This window comes from Amblyraja radiata, chromosome 21, assembly GCF_010909765.2.
Source record: "Amblyraja radiata isolate CabotCenter1 chromosome 21, sAmbRad1.1.pri, whole genome shotgun sequence".
Taxonomy (NCBI): domain Eukaryota; kingdom Metazoa; phylum Chordata; class Chondrichthyes; order Rajiformes; family Rajidae; genus Amblyraja; species Amblyraja radiata.
The window spans coordinates 1601514-1624241 of record NC_045976.1 but is presented as its reverse complement, the minus strand read 5'-3'; the positions used below and the strand labels follow the sequence as shown (position 1 = coordinate 1624241).

The window sequence follows — 22728 nt, the reverse complement described above, 5'->3', positions numbered from 1 at the left end:
CCAGAGGTCCGTACTTGGCGACCATCTATTCACAATCTATTGCATGTAAGAGGGGACCAAGCCCAACCAAATTTGCTTATGATACAATTGCGTTGTGAGGAAAATGCAGAGACTTCAAGAATATCAATGTTTTCAGGAGAGAGTTAGACTTAGTTCTTAGGGCTAAAGGAATCAAGGGATATGGGGGAAAAGCAGGAACGGGGTACAGATTTTAAATGATCAGCCATGATCATATTGAATGGCGGTGTTTGCGCGAAGGGCCGAATGGCCTACTACTGCGCCTATTTGTCTATGTTTCTAGCTGGACAAGCAAACTGAAGGGTCAGAATGATATTAGATGAATATGTCTCATTCCTTTTGTACTGAGGAGAGCATCATGGAAGCAAAGTAATTGAAGCCAATGACTTCATAGATCATATACAAATTACCATCGAGGAGGTATTAGTGATTTTAAATCCCCAGGGCCTGATCTAGTGCATCCCTGGACCTTGTGGGAAGTGGGAGGAAAGTGTGGAGGCCCAAACAAAGATATTTGCATCATTATTAGTTGCTGGTGACGTTCCAGAAGACTGGAGGATGGTAAATGTGACACCTATGCATGCTGTGGCCTATGCAATGATTTATAACGTTGTACCATTACATCTACGCTTGCATTGTAAGACAGCTACTGAAGGCAAATATCACTCGTCTTCACCCCCCTCGTTACCTCTGCTGCTCCCTTCCAAGAGTCAAGAGTGTTTTATTGTCATGTGTCCCAGATAGAACAATGAAATGCTTACTTGCTGCAGCACAACAGAATATGTCAACATAGTACACTGTAAATAATAGGATAAACAAAAAAATGTTCAGTGTATGTTGTATGTATGTGTATATGTTTGTATATTTACATGTAAAAACTAACAATAATTGTGCAGATAGACAAAACCAGTGCCCCCAAGTCTATGTTGTTCAGAGCTTATTTTTAGGTTGTAGCGTTTAATAGTCTGATGCTGTAGGGAAGAAGCTGTTCCTGAACTTGGACGTTACAGTTTTCAGGCTCCTGTACCTTCTTCCCAATGGCAGGAATGAAATGAGTGCGTGGCCAGGGTGGTGTGGGTCCTGAAGATGCTGGCTGCCTGTTTGAAGCAGCGGCTCCTGTAGATCCATTCGATGGTGGGAGGGTCAGAACCCATGATGGACTGGGCAGTGTTCAACACTTTTTTCAGTGTCTTCTCTCCTGGGCGTTCAAGTTGCCGAACCAGGCCGTGATGCAACCAGTCAATATGCTCTCTACTGTACACCTGTTGTTCAAAGAGTCCTCTGTGACATACCAAATCTCCACAATCTTAAAAAGTAGAGTCGTTGATGGGCTTTCTTTGTAATTGCATCAGTGTGCTGGGTCCAGGATTGATCTTCAGAGATATCCATGAATTTAAAGCCTTTGGGGACACTTGGACATAAGGGGACTTTGTTCCTCACTGTTTCTTGTATAACCAGATATTGGGTGCCAGATCATTGCTTCATTAGTCTTTCCATCATGTAGCCCATCACCTTTTTCAGCATTAATTTCCATCTCTCATTGTCCTGCCCATTTTACCAACTCAACAACATTGTTTTGCAGCATGAGACTACCTCTCCTCAGTTTTAACACGGCCAGTCACTGTGTCATCTGTGAACTTTACTTCCCACATTCACATCAGACCATTATGTGACAAACAGCACAGGTCCCAGCATGGGGTGGCGCAGTGGTAGAGTTGCTGCCTTATAGCACCAGAAACCCAAGTTCGATCCTGAGTGCTGTCTGTACGGAGAGTTTGTACTTGTGACCGTGTGGGTTTTCTCCGGGTGCTCCAGTTACCTCCCACACTCCAAAGACGTACAGGTTTGTAGGTAGAATTTGGTTTGGTAAAATAAATTGCCCCTTGTATGTAGGATAGTGCTAACTTTTGGGAATTGTCAGTCGGCACAGACTCAGTAGGCCGGAGGACCTGTTTCTGTGGTCTATCTCTAAAACTAAACATTAATTCTTGCACAAACTTGTCACAAACTTCCTATCACAGAAGAAACCCTGCACCACCACTTTCTGCCTCCTATCACTCAAATCACACCAATTTTGGATTACATTTGCCAATTTATCCTAGATCTTATGGGATCCCAATTGGGACCTTACTGAAGTCAATGTAGCCTCTAGAAGATCAATTCAGTGTGTTCTTTCACAGAGCTCCGGGGACAGTTGTGTTTAAATCTTGCATTGTAGGTTCAAAGATTCACCCATCTCAATTCGTTCAGTTCCTTTGATTCTTGCCTCAAAATTCTCACAGGGCAGCACGGTGGTGCAGCAGTGGAGTTGCTGCCTCACAGCACCAGAGACCCGGGTTCCATCCTGACTATGAGTGCTTGTCTGGACTGAGATTGTACTTTCTCCCCATGACATGCGCGGGTTTTCTCTGGGTGCCTCGATTTCCTCCCACATTCCAAAGACGTGCAGGTTTGTAGGCTAATTGGCTTTGGTAACAATTGTAAATTGCCCCTTGTGTGTGTAGGATAGTGCTAGTGTGCGGTGATCGCTGGTTGGCACAGACTCGGGGATCGAAGGGCCTGTTTCAGCACTGTATCTCTAAAGTAAACTAAAATAAAAAATAGGGGATGGAGGAATAGCATTTTGTAGATCTACTAGAAGGCAAAATGACATGTGCTGGAATACATAGGCAGACAGTGTTGTGGAAGGAAGCAGGTGAGTCTGGAATTGTTATGAGCACTGATTGAAAGTTTGAATTCTGAAAGGTACGCACGTGAATTGTGTCCAAAACATCCTGACTTTGATACACGGCCTCCTTTTATTTCCAGCTGATTTCTAAAAGGTTATTAATTTGGCGAAGTCCAAATATTCCGTCCTTGGAATTATTTTGTTTTAACTGATCAATGCCAAAACTAAAGTGATGGTATTTATTTTCTGTAGAACATGATGTGGCAATGGCGAAATACAGCAAGCTACCCAAGAAAAGAGAAAATGAAAAGGTAAAAAAGGATTTCAAATGGCTTACATATGTCCGCTGTTCCAGGTGTGGGCGAGACCAAGTGCAGGTTCGGTGATCGTTTCGCTGAACACCTCCGCTCTGTCCACCTAGGATTACGGCGATCTCCCGGTTGCCAGACACTTTAGATAGACACAAAAACCTGGAGTAACTCAGCAGGACAGGCAGCATCTCTGGAGAGAAGGATGGTGACATTTTGGGTCGAGACCCTTCTTCAAACACTTTAACTCTCCTTCCCATTCCCACACTGACCTTTCTGTCCTGGGACTCCTCCACTGTCAGAGTGAGGCCCAACGCAAATTGGAGGAACAGCACCTTGGGCAGCTAACACCCCAGCGGTATGGTATTGATTTCTCTAAATTCAAGTAACCCTTGCTTTCCCTCTCTTCTCTCCGTCCCTAGTTCCCTGACTAGTTCTAATCTCCTCCTAATTAAATATTACTGATTGCTGCTTTGTTACCTTCTGCTAACATTGAGCCACTCTACATTTCATTATCATCTGCTTTGATCTGTTGTTTTCACACCTTACCCTTCCATATCTGTAGACTCCCTCTCGCCTGACTCTCAGTCTGAAGAAGGGTCTTGAATCGAAATGTTACCCATTTCTTCTCTCTAAAGATGCTGCCTGTCCCGCTGACATACTCCAGCATTTTCTGTCTATCTTCGGCTTAAATATGACTTGGACAATAACAGAGGGATAGAGGGACCCAGCCGAATGGTGTCATTGTAACTGGATGTCTAACTGGGAGTCTAGCAGCCTATACAATACCATTCATGCTGTACCCTTGCGGTATCTCCTGGTTGCCAACCATTTCTACTTCCCATTCCCATCCTAACCTTTCTGGCCTGGGCCTCCTCCATTGCCAGATTAAGGCCACATTCAAATTGGAGGCACAGCATCTTGTATATTGCTTGGGCAGTTTCCACTCCCATCCCCTCCCTTCCTCCACCCCCGTCGTTTAACCTGTTCCACAGTTCTCAACTTGCGTTCCGCAAAGACCGCTCCCTTCGTAACTCCCTTGTCAATTCTTCCCTTCCCTCCCGCACCACCCCCTCCCCGGGCACTTTCCCTTGCAACCGCAAGAGATGCTACACTTGTCGCTTTATCTCCCCCCTCGACTCCATTCAAGGACCCAATCAGTCGTTCCAGGTGCGACAGAGGTTTACCTGCATCTCCTCCAACCTCATCTATTGCATCCGCTGCTCTAGATGTCAGCTGATCTACATCGGTGAGACCAAGCGTAGGCTTGGCGATCGTTTCGCCGAACACCTCTGCTCAGTCCAACCAACCTGACCTCCCGGTGGCTCAGTACTTCAACTCCCCCTCCCATTCCGACCTCTCTGTCCTGGGCCTCCTCCATGGCCAGAGTGAGCAACACCGCAAATTGGAGGAACAGCACCTCCTTATTCCGCTTGGGTAGTCTGCATCCTAGTGGCATAAACATTGAATTCTCCAATTTCCGGTAGCCCTTGCTGTCTCCTCCCCTTCTCAGCTCTCCCTCGGCCCTCGGGCTCCTCCTCTTCCTTTTTCCTTTCTTCTCACCCCCCCCCCCCCCCCGCACCCTCCATCAGTCTGGTTTCGGCCTGAAACGTTGCCTATTTCCTTCGCTCCATAGATGCTGCTGCACCCGCTGAGTTTCTCCAGCACTTTTGTCCACAGTTCTCCACGTTGTTCTTCTCTGGAGATTACACCTTCTCTAGCCAACAGTGTGCTTACCAGGCACCGCCCAGGCTGAGCTTATTCGTAGCGGCCCTGACTGGCGCTATTCTTTCCTTGCCTCCCGCCCTTCACCACACCCACCCCGTACTTTCTGTCTGAAGAAGGGTCCTGACTCGAAACGTCTTCCATCCTTTTTCTCCAGAGATTCTGCCTGACCCACTGAGTTACTCCAGTTCTTTGTGTCTATCTTTGGTATAAACAAGCATCTGTAGTTCCTTGTTTCTACTGTGCTGTACTACTGTTTGGCCCGTTTCCACCTCCTCACTCAATACATAATTCATTATGAAGGCGCTTTTCATTTTGATGGGTTGTTTTAGACCTGGGCAGCTTCCTTGTCTGTGTTCAACTTACCATCTTCCCTTTCCTCTTTATCACTCTTAGACTCCCAGCAAGCTCTGACCCGAAGTCAAGCTTGCTAAAAGCTGCTGTGTTCACTCCTCTTCACCTCAGCTTCCCACACAATCTGCCCACGATCCTGCTCTTGGTTGAGAGGTGCATGTATTAGAGGGGGCTTATCTGTTTCAGGGGAACAGGTGCCTCTGTCCCCATTGCCCATTGTGGAAGAGAGGTCCAAAGAAACATGACCATGTGAAGGAAAACAATTCTCCTCATCTTTGCTGTAAATGGGTTACTCATTATTTTTAAACAGTGAGCCCTTGTTGTAGAATCTCTATAAGAAGAAACCTCTTCTTCTTCTTAAGCACCCTGTCAAAACTGATGGGTGGAATCAAGGGATATGGGGAGAAGGCAGGCACGGGTTATTGATTGGGGACGATCAGCCATGATCGCAATGAATGGCGGTGCTGGCTCGAAGGGCCTCCTCCTGCACCTATTTCCTATGTTTCTAAGACCTTTAATAATCTTTAATGTTTTTATGCAGTCACCTCGTATTCCTTGTAAATCCAATAGATGGCACCCTTGCCTGTCCTCATGAGGAAACCTGCTCATTGCAGTGTCCATTTGGTAACAGGATTGGTGCTGATGGAACTTATGGCCCATGGCACTGCACAATCTCTGCTTGTCACTGTCTGCGTTTAGCCTGATAGTGCACCGAGCGCCGTGACTGTCCTCTGGGACAGTATGGATTCCCCCCCCCCACACGATTCCTATTTCAGCAACAGATTGCTGTGTCTTCCTTTGACCCTCTCTCTGACCTGTTCACCCCTCATGGTGCTTGTCTCGGCTGTTGTGGGAGGTCATAGTCATAGAGTGATACAGTGTGGAAACATGCTCTTCGGCCCAACTTGCCCACACCGGCCAACATGTCCCAGCTACACTAGTCCCACCTGCCTGCATTTGGCCCATACCCCTCCAAACCTGTCCTATCCATGTACCCGTCTAACTGTTTATTTAAAGTTGGGATAGTCCCTGCCTCAACTACCTCTTCTGGCAGCTCCTTCCATTACACCTACCACCCTTTGTGTGAAAAAGTTACCCCTCAGGTTCCTATCTTTTCCCCTTCACCTTAAACCTCTGGTCCTCAATTCCCCCACTCTGGGCGAGAAACTCTGCGTCTACACGATCTATTCCTCTCATGATTTTATACACCTCAATAAGATCACCCTCATCTTTCTGCGCTCTAATAATAGTCTCAACCTACTCAACCTCTCCCTCGAGCTCAGACCCTTGAGTCCTGGCAACATCCTGGTAAATCTTCTGTGTCCGGCAACACTGTAATAATGTACTGTAACAACACACTGTGAACATTATCCCCTGCATCCTCTGTTCCACTCTTCTCTCCTGCCCTTCCCTCCCAACCTATCCACTGGCTGCTCCAGTTGTGCGCTGCAGTGTGGGGGTGGGGAACAGTTGACAAAACAGAAGGGAGGTGCTAATGGAAAGGTCCCCATTTAGTGGTGCTGAAGCAACAGTCACAGTGAATATAGCACTGTGTTTCTAGTGGGGAGTGTAACCGTGAGTTGCGGAATCCCATCCAAGTTGTCATACTGTACGGGAAGCACAATGTCTATCTTCACCTTGATGCCAATTTAAACTAATCATGACCATGTGAAGGAAAATCATTCCCTTCATCTTTGCTGTAAACGGGTGACTCCTTATTTTTAAACTGTGAGCCCTAGTTCTGGATTCTATCATAAGCAGAAACATCTTCTCCACAAGCAGCCTTTAATAATCTTGTACATTTTTATGGTCAACCCGCACTCCTGGTAAACTACGATAGATGGGCCCTTGTCTGTCCTCATGAGACAACCTGCTCATTCCAGGTATCTGTCTGGTAATGGGATTGGTGCCGATAGAATTTATTGTAAATTGTGAGCCTTGCCACGAAAGGAGTCCTGATTGCAGTCCTTGACTCATCCACCAAATGTCTCAATGCTACACCTTTCTTGTTATCAACATGCTTTATAGCATAGTTTCACTTGGTAAAATGTCAGCATATCTCTGGTCTCACTATGCTTCACCTTCATGCCCTTCAAGAGCGGCAACACTTCCTCCTCCTTAACCTCACACTGTGCTTGCACATTAGCATTCTCCACACTGATCTCACTCTCCTCCAATTCCTCTTTGTTGGTGAGTACTGGTACAAAGTAATCCTTTAGTATTTCACCCACTTCCTCTGGCTCCATGCATAAGTTACCTCCTTGTTCGTGAGTGGTTCTACCCTGAGCTAGGGATCATGTACATGCAGATGAGATCAGTTTAACTTGTCAGCATGTTTGACACGAACATTGTGGGCCGAAGGAGCTGTTTCTGTGCTGTACTGCTCTATGCTCTCAGAACAAGTTAGTCTGAAATTCTGACCAGTTGTCCCTTAAGTAACTCTCACAAGTCTGATGTGGTATGTCCCAATAAAAGCTGCACCGAATCTACTCTTTCCAGTTCCTGACTAATACTTTTGTAATTAGCCTTCAGTCAATTTACCTTTTGGCTTTGTGTAATATTATCCTTATCCACAACTATCTTACAACTTAGTGGTAAAGTGTTGTTTATTACAAAGAGGATGTTTCTGGTCACAATGACAAGTTTTCATGACATATATAAACACAAATCCCCTGCAGGGGGCGTGGAAAATTACTAATTTGTCTCCATGTGCTGAGAGGAGTAATAGTTCTAGTCATCCTGCATGGAAACATGCCCTTTGCCCTGCTTGCCCATGCCAACTATGGTGCCCCATCTGCACCAGTCCTACCGGCTCGCATTGTGTTCATATCCCTCTAATCTTTTCCTATCCATCTACCTGTCCAAATACCTTTTAAATGTTAATTTAACTTCAACTACCTCCTCTGGCAGCTCATTTCATATACCCACCTGCCTGTGTGTGAAAAAGTTGCCACTCAAATTCCCATTCAATCTTTCCCCACATATTTTAAACCTGTCCTCTGCTTCTTGATTCCCCAACTCTGGGTAAAACCCTGTTCCCTGTCTATTCCCCTCATGATTTTATACACCTCTATAAGATCAACTCATCCTCCTACACTGCAAGGAATACAGTCCTAGCCTGCTCAATCTCTCCCTATAGGTCAGGTTCTCAAGTCCTGGCAACATCCTCGTAAATCTTCTCCGTACCCTTTCCAGCGTAACAAAATCTTACCTGCATCAGACTGACCAAAACGGACAAACCAAAACAATACTCCAACTGTAGCTTCATCAGTACAGCTGTAACATAACATATCCCAACTGCTATATTTAGTACCCTGACTTATAAAAGCCTTCTTGACCATGAGTAAAGAAGTTGAGAGGTCATTTTGCAGAGGTATAAGACGTTGGTGAGACCGCATTTAGAATATTGTGTTCAGTTCTGGGCACCATGTTACAGGAAATATATTGTCAAGCTTGAAAGGGTTCAGAAAAGATTTACGAGGATATTGCCAGGACTAGAGGGTGTGAGCTATAGGGAGAGGTTGAGTAGGCTGGGTCACTATTCCATGGAGCACAGGAGGATGAGGGGAGATCTTATAGAGGTATACAAAATCATAAGAGGAATAGATCAGGTAGATGCACAAAGTTTCTTGCCCAGAGTTGGGGAATCGAGGACATAGGTTCAAGGTGAAGGGGAAAAGATCTAATAGGAATCTGAGGGGTCACTTTTTCACACAGAGGGTGGTGGGTGTGTGGAACAAGCTGCCGGAGGTAATTGAGGCTGGGACTATCCCATCATTTAAGAAACAGTTAAACAGGTACATGGTTAGGACAGGTTTGGAGGGACCAAGCACAGGCACGTGGGACTAGTAAAGCTGGGACATTGTTGGCCGGTGTGGGTGAGTTGGGCTGAAGGGCCTGTTTCCACACTATTACTCTATGACTCATGTCCACCTCATCTACCTGTGCCGCCACCTTCAAGAAACTATGTACCTGCACTCCTAGATCCCTCAGCTGTACAACACTCCCCAGAGGCCTGCCATTTACTGTGTTAGACTTCCTAAAATGCAACACCTCACATTTATGGGCATTAATCATTCCTTTGTCCACTTGCCCAACTGAACAGGATCCTGCTTAAACCGTTGATAGCCATCTTTGCTATCCACAATACCACCTATATTAGTGTCATCTACAAACGTACTAATCATGTACTAATCAAAAGGGGGGAATAATTAGCCGATGGGTGGAGAAAGGCCAGAGATGAAAAGGAAACAAAAGGCCGTGAGGTAAGGAGAGAAGAAACATTAATTGTGAGGCTAGAGGAAGGGATGCAAGTACAAGGGGAGGGGGAAGGTGTGGCGGGAAGATAGGGAGACAGTTACCTAAAATGGAGAATTTAATGTTCACTAGACTAAATGGGACCCGTTGGGTCCCAGTCACACGGGAGGCCTGGTACCTCTGTGTCCCTCTTTGTGCCTCTGTGTCCCTCTCTGTGCCCCGGTGTCCCTCTCTGTGCCGTTGTGTCCTTCTCTCTCTATCCCCCCCCTCCCCCCTCCCTCTCTAGCCGCGCCTGCGAGTTGGGGGCCATGCATGAGTGGACAGGGGATGGGGTAAAAGGAGTGAATTAATAATATTAATATAATATAATTAATAATAAATTAATATAATATCAATGGGGGTGTGTGAGGGGTTAGTTCGTATGTGTGTGTGACGCTGCAGGCTGCTCCCTCCCCCCACAGCAGCGCGTTGCGGGGACGGGACCCAACGGGTCCCACTTGTTCTCGTAACAAATTAAAAAGGAAAGCAGTATCCGTAAATAATGATAATACTTGATTTAGGTTGGGTTTCTGTTTTAGGTATTTTCTTGCAAGCTTATGTTGCCTACTTACTTTTAATTCAATAGGTAATATCAATCCTGATAGATTAGGGAACGACATTAGAGGGGTATATCTTGCAAGTAAAGTTACTTTCCCCCGCGCACCCACAGGGTCCATGATTTAACATCAGCCTTCCACGGTTGCTCTTTTATCTTTTCACCAATCTGCACTTTAAATAGGGCAGTAACTAGGGCGGCACAGTGGCACAATAGGGTGGCATGGTGGCGCAGCTGTGGAGTTGCTGCCTTACAGTGCCAGAGACCACGGGTGCTGTCTGTATGGAGTTTGTACATTCTCCTTGTGACCGCGTGGGTTTCCTCCTACATTTTAAGATGCGCAGGTTTGTGGGTTAAAGGGCTTCTGTAAATCTCCCCTAGTGTGTTGGATAGAGCTGGTGTATAGGGTGACTGTTGGTCGGCGTGGACTTGGTTGGCCCAAGGGCCTGTTTCCGTTCTGTATCTCTAAACTAAACTAAACTTCTGACTTTCAGTTGAAGGCGGAGGTGGTAGCAGAAGTATCAGCTACGAGGAGAAAACAGCATCATTCTTCCTTGCAGTATTACTGTGCCTTAAATGCGCTGCAGCACAGGAAGCGAGTGGCTATGCTGGACCCATTACTTGGCTTCACTCAGGCACAGGTGAGTGAATCTTGAACAGATGGCACATCTGCTGGGACCCCACATTGTGGAGGAGTCAGCAGATGTCCATGTCCTCGTTGTGCTCTTTCTTGCATGTTCTCACACTATTGGATCTGACGATTGCACATTAAGCTCTCTCAATTTAACATCAAATAAATTCTGAAATATTGGGCCTCATTCTAGAGCACAAATGTTCGTAAGTTTTAGGAGTAGAATCAAGCCAATCGGCCCATCAAGTCAACTCCACCATTCATGATTTATCTCTCCCTCTCAACTCCATAGTCCCTAACACCCGTACTAATCAAGAATCTATCATTCTCCAACTTAAAAACATCAATTGACTTGGCCTCCACAGCCGTCCGTGGCAATGAATTCCACCGGTTCACCACCCTCTGACTAAAGAAATTTCTCCTCATCTCCTTTCTACAGGTGCGTCCTATTATTCTGAGGCTATGACCTCTAGTCCTAGACTCTCCCGCTAATGGAAACATCCTCTCCACATCCACTCTACCCAGGCCTTTCACTGTTGAACATCAAAGACTGTCACCCAACATGAGCACTAATGGTGGACGGCACAGTTGTAGTTGTTGCCACAAATGTAAAGTCAGTGTGTAAAATCACAATGTTCAATGACGTGCACAGTCCCATGGTTTTAAGATTTTAAATGTTTATTTTTTTGAAAGCTGATGACCCCATGTGGATCTATTAGATGATCTTTGGTTGTTTTAATTCTACTTCAACCACTGTAATTATTAAAATAAACAACGAATGAATAATGAGTGGGTAGACAAAAATGCTGGAGAAACTGAGCGGGTGAGGCAGCATCTATGCTCCATAGATACTGCCTCACCCGCTGAGTTTCTCTAGCATTTTTGTCTGCCTTCGATTTTCCAGCATCTGCAGTTCCTTCTTAAACAATGAACAATGAGTCAACTCTTTCAAAGTGTATTTTTACCAATTCCCCAATTCTGAATGGGAAAAAAAGCCACTTTGCAGAATGTTAACATTATACCCTCACTCCTCACAAAAAGATTCATTGCAAACAGTCCTGGCCAAGAATTTAACAGGTGGAGAAAATGTGACAGTGTTTGAGTGCCACGTGATAATCACCCTTTCATGTTTCGGAATGCAGTGCCAAAACACATTTTGTCTACATGCAACTTTGACAAAGACAACAAACTCCAAACAAAAGAATTATTTCATCCCTTGTAAATGAAAACTAATGTTGTGCTTTATGTGATTCATCTGAAAACACAGCGTCATTTGATGCCATACAGCTGATTAACCCGATCTGTTCATTCCTCCTTCATTGATCCCTGCACTTTGGCTTTTATGAATTTTAAGACTTGTCCAACTCATTCAATTGACCTAAAAATTCAGAGTTGATGTGAACAACGAGCACAATAGTGCATTTGTACACACCCCAAATCTTTATATTTCGGCCAGTTTACATAAATTCAAAATCTAAACAAGATACAAATTCTACTAGTGTATGACTTACCTATTTGAAGACCAAACCTTGGATAACATCACTTCAGAATGAACTTTGAATTTGGCAAGGTCATTGCGACTCTTTCACATTTGCTAACTAATTTATTTTTTGACATGGATTCCGGAAGTATTCAGCTAGCTGCAGCAGGAGGATATGGTGTCAACATGACTCAGTGTGTAGCACCATCAAACCCTGAAACATTGAGCTGCCAGTCGTGTCCCTCTCGCAACAGCCACAACAGCATAGTCACACGCACCGATCCAAGCTCTGTTCTGCTTTTCCAAAGATATTCCTTGCATTGAAATAATTACTTCAGTCCATCATTTTCACCATATTCTTACCCCTCCCCCAGTTCTTCCTTGCTTTAAGACTTACTGGTCCTAACCTCCATCTTCCCAAGAGTCCGTCCATTTGGTTCCCTGCCGATCTAGTGGAAGTGGAAGTGCCACTGAGCAGCATTAGTGAACCTCCCTGTTAGGATATTATAACCATATAACCATATAACCTTGCAGTCAGAAACAGGTGAGTTGATCATGGGGAACAAGGATATGGCGGACCAATTGAATAACTACTTTGGTTCCGTCTTCACTAAGGAAGACATAAATAATCTGCCGGAAATAGCAGGGGACCGCGGGTCAAAGGAGTTGGAGGAATTGAGTGAAATCCAGGTTAGCCGGGAAGTGGTGTTGGGTAAATTAAATGGATTAAAGGCCGATAAATCCCCAGGGCCAGATAGGCTGCATCCCAGAGTACTTAAGGAAGTAGCTCCAGAAATAGTGGATGCATTAGTAATAATCTTTCAAAACTCTTTAGATTCTGGAGTAGTTCCTGAGGATTGGCGGGTAGCAAACGTAACCCCACTTTTTAAGAAGGGAGGGAGAGAGAAAACGGGGAATTACAGACCAGTTAGTCTAACATCGGTAGTGGGGAAACTGCTAGAGTCAGTTATTAAAGATGGGATAGCAGTACATTTGGAAAGTGGTGAAATCATTGGACAAAGTCAGCATGGATTTACAAAAGGTAAATCATGTCTGACGAATCTTATAGAATTTTTCGAGGATGTAACTAGTAGCGTGGATAGGGGAGAACCAGTGGATGTGGTGTATCTGGACTTCCAGAAGGCTTTCGACAAGGTCCCACATAAGAGATTAGTTTACAAACTTAAAGCACACGGCATTGGGGGTTCAGTATTGATGTGGATAGAGAACTGGCTGGCAAACAGGAAGCAAAGAGTAGGAGTAAACGGGTCCTTTTCACAATGGCAGGCAGTGACTAGTGGGGTACCGCAAGGCTCAGTGCTGGGACCCCAGCTATTTACAATATATATTAATGATCTGGATGAGGGAATTGAAGGCAACATCTCCAAGTTTGCGGATGACACTAAGCTGGGGGGCAGTGTTAGCTGTGAGGAGGATGCTAGGAGACTGCAAGGTGACTTGGATAGGCTGGGTGAGTGGGCAAATGTTTGGCAGATGCAGTATAATGTGGATAAATGTGAGGTTATCCATTTTGGTGGCAAAAACAGGAAAGCAGACTATTATCTAAATGGTGGCCGACTAGGAAAAGGGGAGATGCAGCGAGACCTGGGTGTCATGGTACACCAGTCATTGAAAGTGGGCATGCAGGTGCAGCAGGCAGTGAAGAAAGCGAATGGTATGTTAGCTTTCATAGCAAAAGGATTTGAGTATAGGAGCAGGGAGGTTCTATTGCAGTTGTACAGGGTCTTGGTGAGACCACACCTGGAGTATTGCGTACAGTTTTGGTCTCCAAATCTGAGGAAGGACATTATTGCCATAGAGGGAGTGCAGAGAAGGTTCACCAGACTGATTCCTGGGATGTCAGGACTGTCTTATGAAGAAAGACTGGATAGACTTGGTTTATACTCTCTAGAATTTAGGAGATTGAGAGGGGATCTTATAGAAACTTACAAAATTCTTAAGGGGTTGGACAGGCTAGATGCAGGAAGATTGCTCCCGATGTTGGGGAAGTCCAGGACAAGGGGTCACAGCTTAAGGATAAGGGGGAAATCCTTTAAAACCGAGATGAGAAGAACTTTTTTCACACAGAGAGTGGTGAATCTCTGGAACTCCCTGCCACAAAGGGTAGTCGAGGCCAGTTCATTGGCTATATTTAAGAGGGAGTTAGATGTGGCCCTTGTGGCTAAGGGGATCAGAGGGTATGGAGAGAAGGCAGGTACGGGATACTGAGTTGGATGATCAGCCATGATCATATTGAATGGCGGTGCAGGCTCGAAGGGCCGAATGGCCTACTCCTGCACCTAATTTCTATGTTTCTATGTTTCTATAACAATGACAGCACGGAAACAGGCCATCTCGACCCTTCTAGTCCGTGCCGAACACGTATTCTCCCCTAGTCCCATACACCTGCGTTCAGACCATAACCCTCCATTCCTTTCCTGTCCATATAACTATCCAATTTATTTTTATTGACCCCTCTTCATATGTGGTGCAACCCATCCCTCATGTGACGTTCACCTCAGACTCAGAATAGGTCCCACTGGTTCAAAGGTTTCAAAGGTCTTTTATTGTTACGTGTACCAATTAAGGTACAGTGATATTCAAATTAGCATACAGCCATATTTTAAAAAAGCAACAAGATACATAACTACATAAAAGTCACATACTGACTTTGGTGCCTTCCCACACAGTGGGAAACTTTGATTCTGCTGTGTGGGGATGTTTTATGTCAAATTCTATAGTGTGTGTTCTTTATTTTTTTTATTGTATGGCTGTATGGGAATTTCATTTCACTGCCATCTGGCACATGTGACAATTAAATGTATCTTGAATCTTGAATCTTGAAAAGTTAACATAAACAACCACCACGGCGGATTCCCCACATTCTTCACTGTGATGGAAGGCAATAATGTCTAACCTTCTTCCCTCTTTATTCTCCGTCGGTCGGGGCAGTTGAGCCAATCGGGGCGATCGAAGCTCCAGCGTTGGGGCGATCGAAGCTCCTGCCGCTTGGAGTTCCCGAAGTCGGTCTCCCTCCAGGGACCGCGAGCTCCATGATGTTAAAGTCCGCAGGCTCCGCGGATGGAGCTGTTGGAGCTCCCGCAGTTGGAATTCTGTACCAACTTTCACATCCACTTGTTACGCATTAGGGGCAATTTACAGAGGCCAAATACTTCTTTGAGAGGTTGGAGGTAACAGGAGCGTTCAAAGCAAACACATGCACTTGCTGTGCCTACATTGGCTGCTGCATTTTCTTTATTAGACCAGTGACTGAATGTGAAACACACTACTTGAGCTGTGGAGGAGTTGCTGGGGCAGTGACTGACACCGGTTCTGGCTCCTTGCCCCAGTCAGGCATGCAACGTGTGAAAACTCACTTCTGTCTCTTGTGTATTTCAGATCAACTTTTTCAAGATGGGAGTGGAGATGTTTTCCAAGAAATTGGATGATTTTTTGTCTTCTGTTGCAACAATGGTCCAAAGGTGATCACAATTCTTCTTAATCGCTGTATACATTATATTTAGTTTAGTGATACCGCCCTGAAACAGGCACATCGGCCCACTGAGTGCACGCCAACCTGCCATCCACACATGTTAACACTATCCTACACGCTAGGGACAATTTACATTTATACCAAGCCAATTAGCCCTCAAGCCTGTAGGCTTTGGAGTGTGTGTGGAAACCAGAGATCCCGGAGAAAACCCACATGGTCACAGGGAGAATGTACAAACTCGCTACAGACAGCACCCGTAGTCAGGATGGAATCCGGGTCTGTGGTGCTGTAAGGCAGCAACTCTACCGCTGCACCACCGTGCTGCACTAATGACAATCTACATTATGAACTTTACGGCTTTGTGCTTGTAGCAGTTTTACAGTTTTCAAGGAAGCGATCCTCAACAAATAGAATCTTAGGACACAAACAAAGATCCATAGTGTTCTTTAAATTCTGCCCCACATCACATAATGTTGTCTGTAATCCTGCAAGGTCATCTCTTCCAATGCACATATCACATTGCCTTTTGAAAGTTGCTCTGTAATCTGATATCACATGATGGCAGTATCCAGATCATAGCTTTTGAAACACATTTCTGCTCTCACCTCTAGCTCACGTGGATTACTTTGTCTATTCATAAATTCTAGGAGCAGAATTAGGCCGTTCGGCCCATCAAGTCTCCTCTGCCATTCAATCATGGCTGATCCATCTTTCCCTCACAACCCCATTCCCCTGCCTTCTCCCCATAACCCCTGACACCCGTACTAATCAAGAATCTATCAATCTCAGTTTTATTCCTTCTAGTTTCTTATCCTGCTGTAATTGTGAACCAGTTTCTACTATGTTATAATGATGCTTCCCGTCATTTTCTCTGCTCCAAGGAGAAGGTTCCCTTTTCTCACATGTCTGGGAATAGTTGAAGGTCCTCTCCCTTGTCACTGTTCCAGCTGATCGCTGTGCTCACTCCACGGGCTAGCAATTGACTCGGTGTGGACCCCTATATATCAGCAAGACCAAGCGTAGACTGGTCGATCGTTTCACTGAACACCTTCGCTCAGTCCGCCTTGGCCTACGCCATCGCCTGGTTGTCAAACACTTTAACTCCCTCTCCAATATTCCCACACTGACCTTTCTGTCCTGGGCCTCCTCCACTGTCAGAGTGAGGCCAAACACAAATTGGAGGAACAGGACCTCATATTTCACTTGGGCAGCTTGCACCCCAGCAGTATGATGTTGAATTCTCTAACTTCAAGTAACCCCTGCATTCCTTCTCTCACTGCCCCTTCCCCAACTTAGACATCCTGTCAGTTGCACTGTTTGTCTCCCTATATCCCTTCGTTATCACCTCTACCACAGCCAACAATGGACCATTGTGGGCTCCACCTTTCCTTTGTCATCGCTGCCAGCTCTGATTTGTTGTGAACCCTTTCATACCTCTAATTTCCCTCTCCCCTGATACTCAGTGTGAAGAAGGGTCTCAACCCGAAATATCGCCTATAGCTTTTCTCCAGAGATGCTGCCTGACCCGCTGAGTTTCCCCAGCATTTTGTGGCCATTTTATAATCAAATGAATCTGTTGATTGTGAGGGGGAGAAAAGGTGGATTTTATGTCCACAATCAAATTGTCACAAATGGACATTTTAATGGGAGCGGCTGTTGTACTAAAGCGTGTGTTTATATGACCCAATGTAGTATCCAAGGACAACTGGACACAGAGGCTGAGACTATGAGACTGACCCAGCAGGAGTTGTTGCTGGCCAGTGAGACCACCTACATGCCCGACAACAACACCACTACATCCAAAAAAGCCAACAGGAACCTCCTCCAAAAGGCCGGCTATCTCAATATTCGAACGTAAGGTCATTGCATGTTGTATTCTATTCAATTATAGATAGTTACTTGTTGACATGTGTGCCTCTATGTGCCATTCAGTGATACGTTATTGTCACGTGTACCTCGGTACAGTGACGTTCTTTGTCTTTGCATACAATACACAGAGTTCACAAAGAGTTGCCACGTTTAGTTTACTTTGGTGTCGTTTAGTTTAAAGATACAGCGCAAAGGCCTTTGGCCCACTGAGTCCGCGCTGACCAGCGATCCCCGTACACTAACACTGTCCTACACACACTAGGGACAATTTACACTTATACCAAGCCAATGAACCTACAAACCTGTATGTGTTGGGAGTGTGGGAGGAAACCAGAGATATTGCTAGTGTACAGGGTGATTGCTGGTCGGTTCGGACTCGGTGGGCCAAAGGGCCTGTTTCCACACTGTATCCCTAAACTAAACTACACAATTGGTGAGGGACACCCATGGAGTTTGTCACACGTCACTGGTCATCCCTTAGCCTATGGGTCATCTGTTCCCACTGCTCTTTCAGAGCTGCAGCTTTGCACCCCTGATATGGATAACTTTTGTAATGGCCCTGTCCCACTGTACGAGTTCATTCATGAGCTCCCCTGAGTTTAAACAAAAATCAAACTCGTGGTAAGCACGTAGAATGAACGTAGTGGGTACGTCAGAGCTCGGGGACGTCTCTTAGCGGCTCGTAACGCTAACGGCAGGTACTCGGGAAATGCGGTAAGCTCGGAAAGACTCGTAAAGATTTTTCAACATGTTGAAAAATGTCCACGAGAGCCCCGAGTACCGACGAGCGGCCATTACCGTAAATCTCCGAGTTCGAATCAGGGCGAACTCGGGAAAGCTCTTGGAATGAACTCGTACAGTGGGACAGGGCTTTAATGGTGTATTCAGGATCAAAACCAATGTAGAAGAATGAATGGCGGTAGTTTGTGGAGGTAGCTTGGCTGCTGTGGGGCAGAATCCTCTTGTTGAGAGTGGGCTGTTTAACACAGGGTTACATTCCCCAGCAGGAACTTTGTGGGTGCCCAGCCTGGAACTCATTTCCTCCAACCTTGGCTCTACTCTTGTCCAGTCTCCTCCCAAGTACATTGCTGACACCCCGCTGTTATCCTCAGCTCCTGCTCCCTTGCACCTTATTTTCACCATGGATTAACACTCCTTGAACACCTCCATATCATCGGGTGATGTGAGGGACCTGGTCCTCCTGGATCAGAGTCCCAGTCATCGCCCTCCTTTGCCTGGCTGAACGCTGCCATCGATCATGGCCTCAAACCCTGCCTGCCTCTGGTGGGAAGATAGACAGAAAATGCTGGAGTAGCTCAGCGGGCAGGACAGGCAGCATCTCTTTGTGGGCCACAGGACCTGTTTCTGTCCTGCATCTCTTGGGGTGGCGCAGCAGTAGAGTTGCTGCCTTACAGCGCCAGAGACCCGGGTTCCATCCTGACTACTGGTGTTGTTTGTACATTGCTGTCTGTACGGAGTTTGCACGTTCTCCCCGTCACCACGTGGGTTTTCCCTGGGTGCTCTGGTTTCCTCCCACATTCCAAACACGTGCAGGTTTGTAGGTTAGTTGGCTTCGGTAAAAATTGTAAATTGCCTGTATTGTATAGGATAGTGCTAGTGTACGGGGTGATCAAATTGGAATTACGTTCCCGCTCTAATGAAAGGCTTGGATAGAGTGGATGTGGGGAGGATGTTTCCACTTGTGGGAGAGTCTAGGACCAGAGGCCATAGTATCAGAATAAAGGGACGTACATTGAGAAAGGAGATGAGAAGAAATGTCTTTAGTCAGAGGGTGGTGAATCTGTGGAATTCATTGCCAGAGAAGGCTGTGTAGGTCAATGGGTATTTTTAAGGCAGAGATTGATAGATAGATTCTTGATTAGTACAGGTGTCGGGTGTAATGAGGAAAAGGTAGTAGAAGGCGGTTAAGGAAAGATAGATCTGCCATGATTAAATGGCGGATTAGACTTGATGAGCCGAATGACCTAATTGTGCTCCTATCACTTACGAAGATCATTGAACTTAACAGTTAACAATTGTTCCTCAACTTTTTCATTTTTTTTAAGTGTGGCTCTAATTCCATCTCCTTGTCACTTGCTCCCAGTAAAACCGGCCTGGTGTCGACGTCGTGGGACAGGCTGTACTTCTTCACCCAAGGAGGTAACCTGATGTGTCAGCCGCGAGGGGCGGTGGCTGGCGGGCTCATCTTGGACCTGGATAATTGTTCCGTCATGGCTGTCGATTGTGAAGACAGACGGTACTGCTTTCAGATTGTGTCACCATCAGGAAAGATGTAGGTCCCTCCACTACCTGCCTATGCTCTATCTTGTGCTAAACTAATTGTACCACTTGATTTATTCATCCATGATTATTTGATTTTTTGATTTGATTTTAGTTTATTGCCACGTGTACTGTGAAAAGCTTTTGCTGCATGCTAACCAGTCAGCATAAAGACAATACATGATTACAGTCGAGCCGTCCACAGTGTACTGATACATGATAAAGGGCTAAACGTGAATAACGTTCAGTGCAAGATGAAGTACAATCAAAGATAGTCCGAGGGTCTCCAATGAGGTAGATAGTAGTTCAGCACTGCTCTCTGGTTGTGGTAGGATGGTCCAGTTGCCTGATAACAGCTGGGACGAAACTGTGCCTGAATCTGGAGGTGTGTGTTTTCACACTTCTGTACCTTTTGCCCGATGGGAGAGGGGAGAAGAGGGAGTGGCCAGGGTGTGACTCTGCCTTGATTATGCTGCTGGCTTTGCCGAGGCAGCATGAGTTATTAATGGAGTCAATGGAAGAGAGGGAACGGATGTGGTGGAATTTGATAATAATTCCAGCTCCCCCAGAGCTTTGATTCAAAGCATACTATTTTGTAGTAGCAACACAATTACAGTGTGGTTATTGACTAAATACTTCACCATTTGATCGGAAAATGCAGGGTATTTTCATTGTAACTGCAAATTTGCAATCTGCTCCATGATGGTCATGTCATTGTTTTCTTGAGCCTTGTTTTAGAAGTGAGGTAGACAGTGTTGTCAGCACAAATCTGCTGTGGTTTGCTTTAAAGCCCAGAGTTTCTATTTATAACTTGTAAATGCTGCTTTGAGCTTAAACAAGTCATGAGTGCAGGATTTCCCATTATAGCTTTCATCACTCGGACTACAGCGGCCATTAACGTCTTCTTGTCCAGTTAAGGACATGCTTTGTTGTATTTCCAGTGCGGCTGTTGTCCTGTTTGGTTGTATTTGCCGTGCGGCTGTATCCCTGTGCGGTATACAGTGTGGCTGTTAATCTGTTTGGTTGTATATCCAGTTTAGTTTAACTAGTTATGTGGCATTGTGCCCACACTTGGATGGCCTGAGAAGGAGATAGATAGCTCCCTTGGCCAACCGTGGTCCATGTTCTCCCAAGGCTGTTGGATGTGTCTGCATGGACTTTGATCAAGTGCCATGATGGAATATGCTTCCATGTCCCCACACGTGGCTGGGTGGTGGGATGGACACTGTTTTATGTCAATCTTTTGGGTACTGCAAGTCATTAATTCTGACGTGGGGACACTCTTGGTACCACAGTGAAACGTCAGTTTGGTTCCGACACGGACACAAGTGCTTCCATTAGACTTGGCACAGTGGGATATGTGTGCATTTTGATTTTGCCACGTATAGGGCGACGACAAATTGTTCATTATAGTCCCCAATGGCCCCTCTGTGTTCTCGGCGCCTCCCTCACCCAACCGCCGGGTCCCTCTTTGATTTCGGCCTTCTCCGCAAGGTCCTCTCTTGGACGGTCCCGCAGTGTTTGCAGGGAGCTTCCGATGGCCCTCGTCAACCCTCCCCTCTCTCTCACGTCCCTCTCATCTCCCATTGCCCTCCCCTCTCTACCATGGCCCTCTCCTCTCCCACATCCCTCCCTCTCTCCCATGTCCCTCCCTGCTGTCGAAGGTTGCTCGCGGGTCCCTCCTCACTCTGGTGGAGCGGGTCCCATCGATGTCCCCAGAGGACGAGCCAGGCCTACGGGGCTTGGCTCCGGCTCACCAAGAACACTCTCGGCCGTCATAAGGTCATACTCATAAGTGATAGGAGCTCTGGTTCGAGTTTCTGCTCAAGTTTCAAAACTCTTATGTAAAACTCTGCAGCATCCTCTAATCAGTGCGACTGGCATGGTAAATAAAGCAAAAGTCAACTCATTGTAATAGTGGGAGCAGGGTAGTCGCATCAAGTAACCAAAACTGCTGGAAAATAGGTGTCCATCCCAATTTGTTAAAAAGCAGACAATTCAGTAATGGAACTACAGTACAACTATTTCTCATTATATTTTAGGAACATTATCCTACAAGCAGAAGGCAAGCAAGAGTATGAAGAGGTATCAAGTTAAATTATATTCTGTAATTTTTCTTCAGGCTGAATCCTTTAAACTGACTTGACAATTTTGTTTTTATTCATTGCCTTCGTAGTGGATTTGCACCATCAATAATATATCCAGGCAGATCTACCTCACTGACAATCCAGAGGTAACTTACTTTGCTGTATTAATGTACCATATTTTGTTCTGTTGTTCAGTTGTTCGAGGTTAACGGACTAATAAACCAATACCTTTGCATGTTAGGCAATTGCAATCAGGCTGAACGAGACAGCAGTGCAAGCAGTGACACCAATGTCCACGTTTCAGAAGAAACACGAAAGTTTTCGTCCTAAGCAGTAAGTAGTGCCATGCAACACGTTGTTTCACACAAACACCTCTACGATAATTAACTCTCAGCATCCTTCGAACAGCAACACGGTGGGGCAACGGTAGAGTTGCTGCCTTACAGCAGCCAGAGACCCAGGTTTGATCCTGACTACGGGTGCTGTGTGTACGGAGTTTGTACGTTTTCATCATGACATGCGCGCGTTTTCTCTGGGTGCTCAGGTTTCCTCCCACACTTTAAAGGCGTACAGGTTGATCACTGGTCTGTGGCTCACCTGGTGGACAGAGCCCGGGATGGAGTCCAGTCTTACTGGGATTCCCCAGCAATAGCCAGAGGAATCACTGGTGGAAAGCCCATCTCTCTGATGCCCGTACGTACTCAGGAGGAGCAGAGGAAGATGTTACTGTAATGTACTAGTCATAGGGACATACAGCATGTAAACAGGCCCCTTAGCACATCCTGGCCATGCCCCATCTACACTAGTCCTGCCTTCCAACCTTTGACCAATATCCCTCTAAATCTTTCCTATCCAAGTACCTTTACTGACACACTGGCACAGAGGTAGAGTAGCTGCATTACAGCGCCAGAGACCCGGGTTTGATCCTGACTAGAGGTGCTGTCTGTACAGAGTTTGTATGTT

The 22728-nt window shown here is 45.8% G+C and overlaps 1 protein-coding gene across 2 annotated transcripts in view; it reads left to right on the top strand.

The window, feature by feature from the left end:
• Window positions 1–22728, top strand: part of appl2 (adaptor protein, phosphotyrosine interacting with PH domain and leucine zipper 2) — a 71869-nt gene that overhangs the window by 25340 nt on the left and 23801 nt on the right. For both annotated transcript variants that reach the window (XM_033039373.1, XM_033039372.1), the window contains 8 exons: window positions 2939–2997; window positions 10420–10566; window positions 15436–15518; window positions 17222–17383; window positions 19503–19691; window positions 21721–21763; window positions 21855–21911; window positions 22007–22098. In XM_033039373.1, the coding sequence (XP_032895264.1) occupies window positions 2939–2997; window positions 10420–10566; window positions 15436–15518; window positions 17222–17383; window positions 19503–19691; window positions 21721–21763; window positions 21855–21911; window positions 22007–22098 (832 nt within the window). The remainder of the gene's footprint in view (window positions 1–2938; window positions 2998–10419; window positions 10567–15435; window positions 15519–17221; window positions 17384–19502; window positions 19692–21720; window positions 21764–21854; window positions 21912–22006; window positions 22099–22728) is intronic.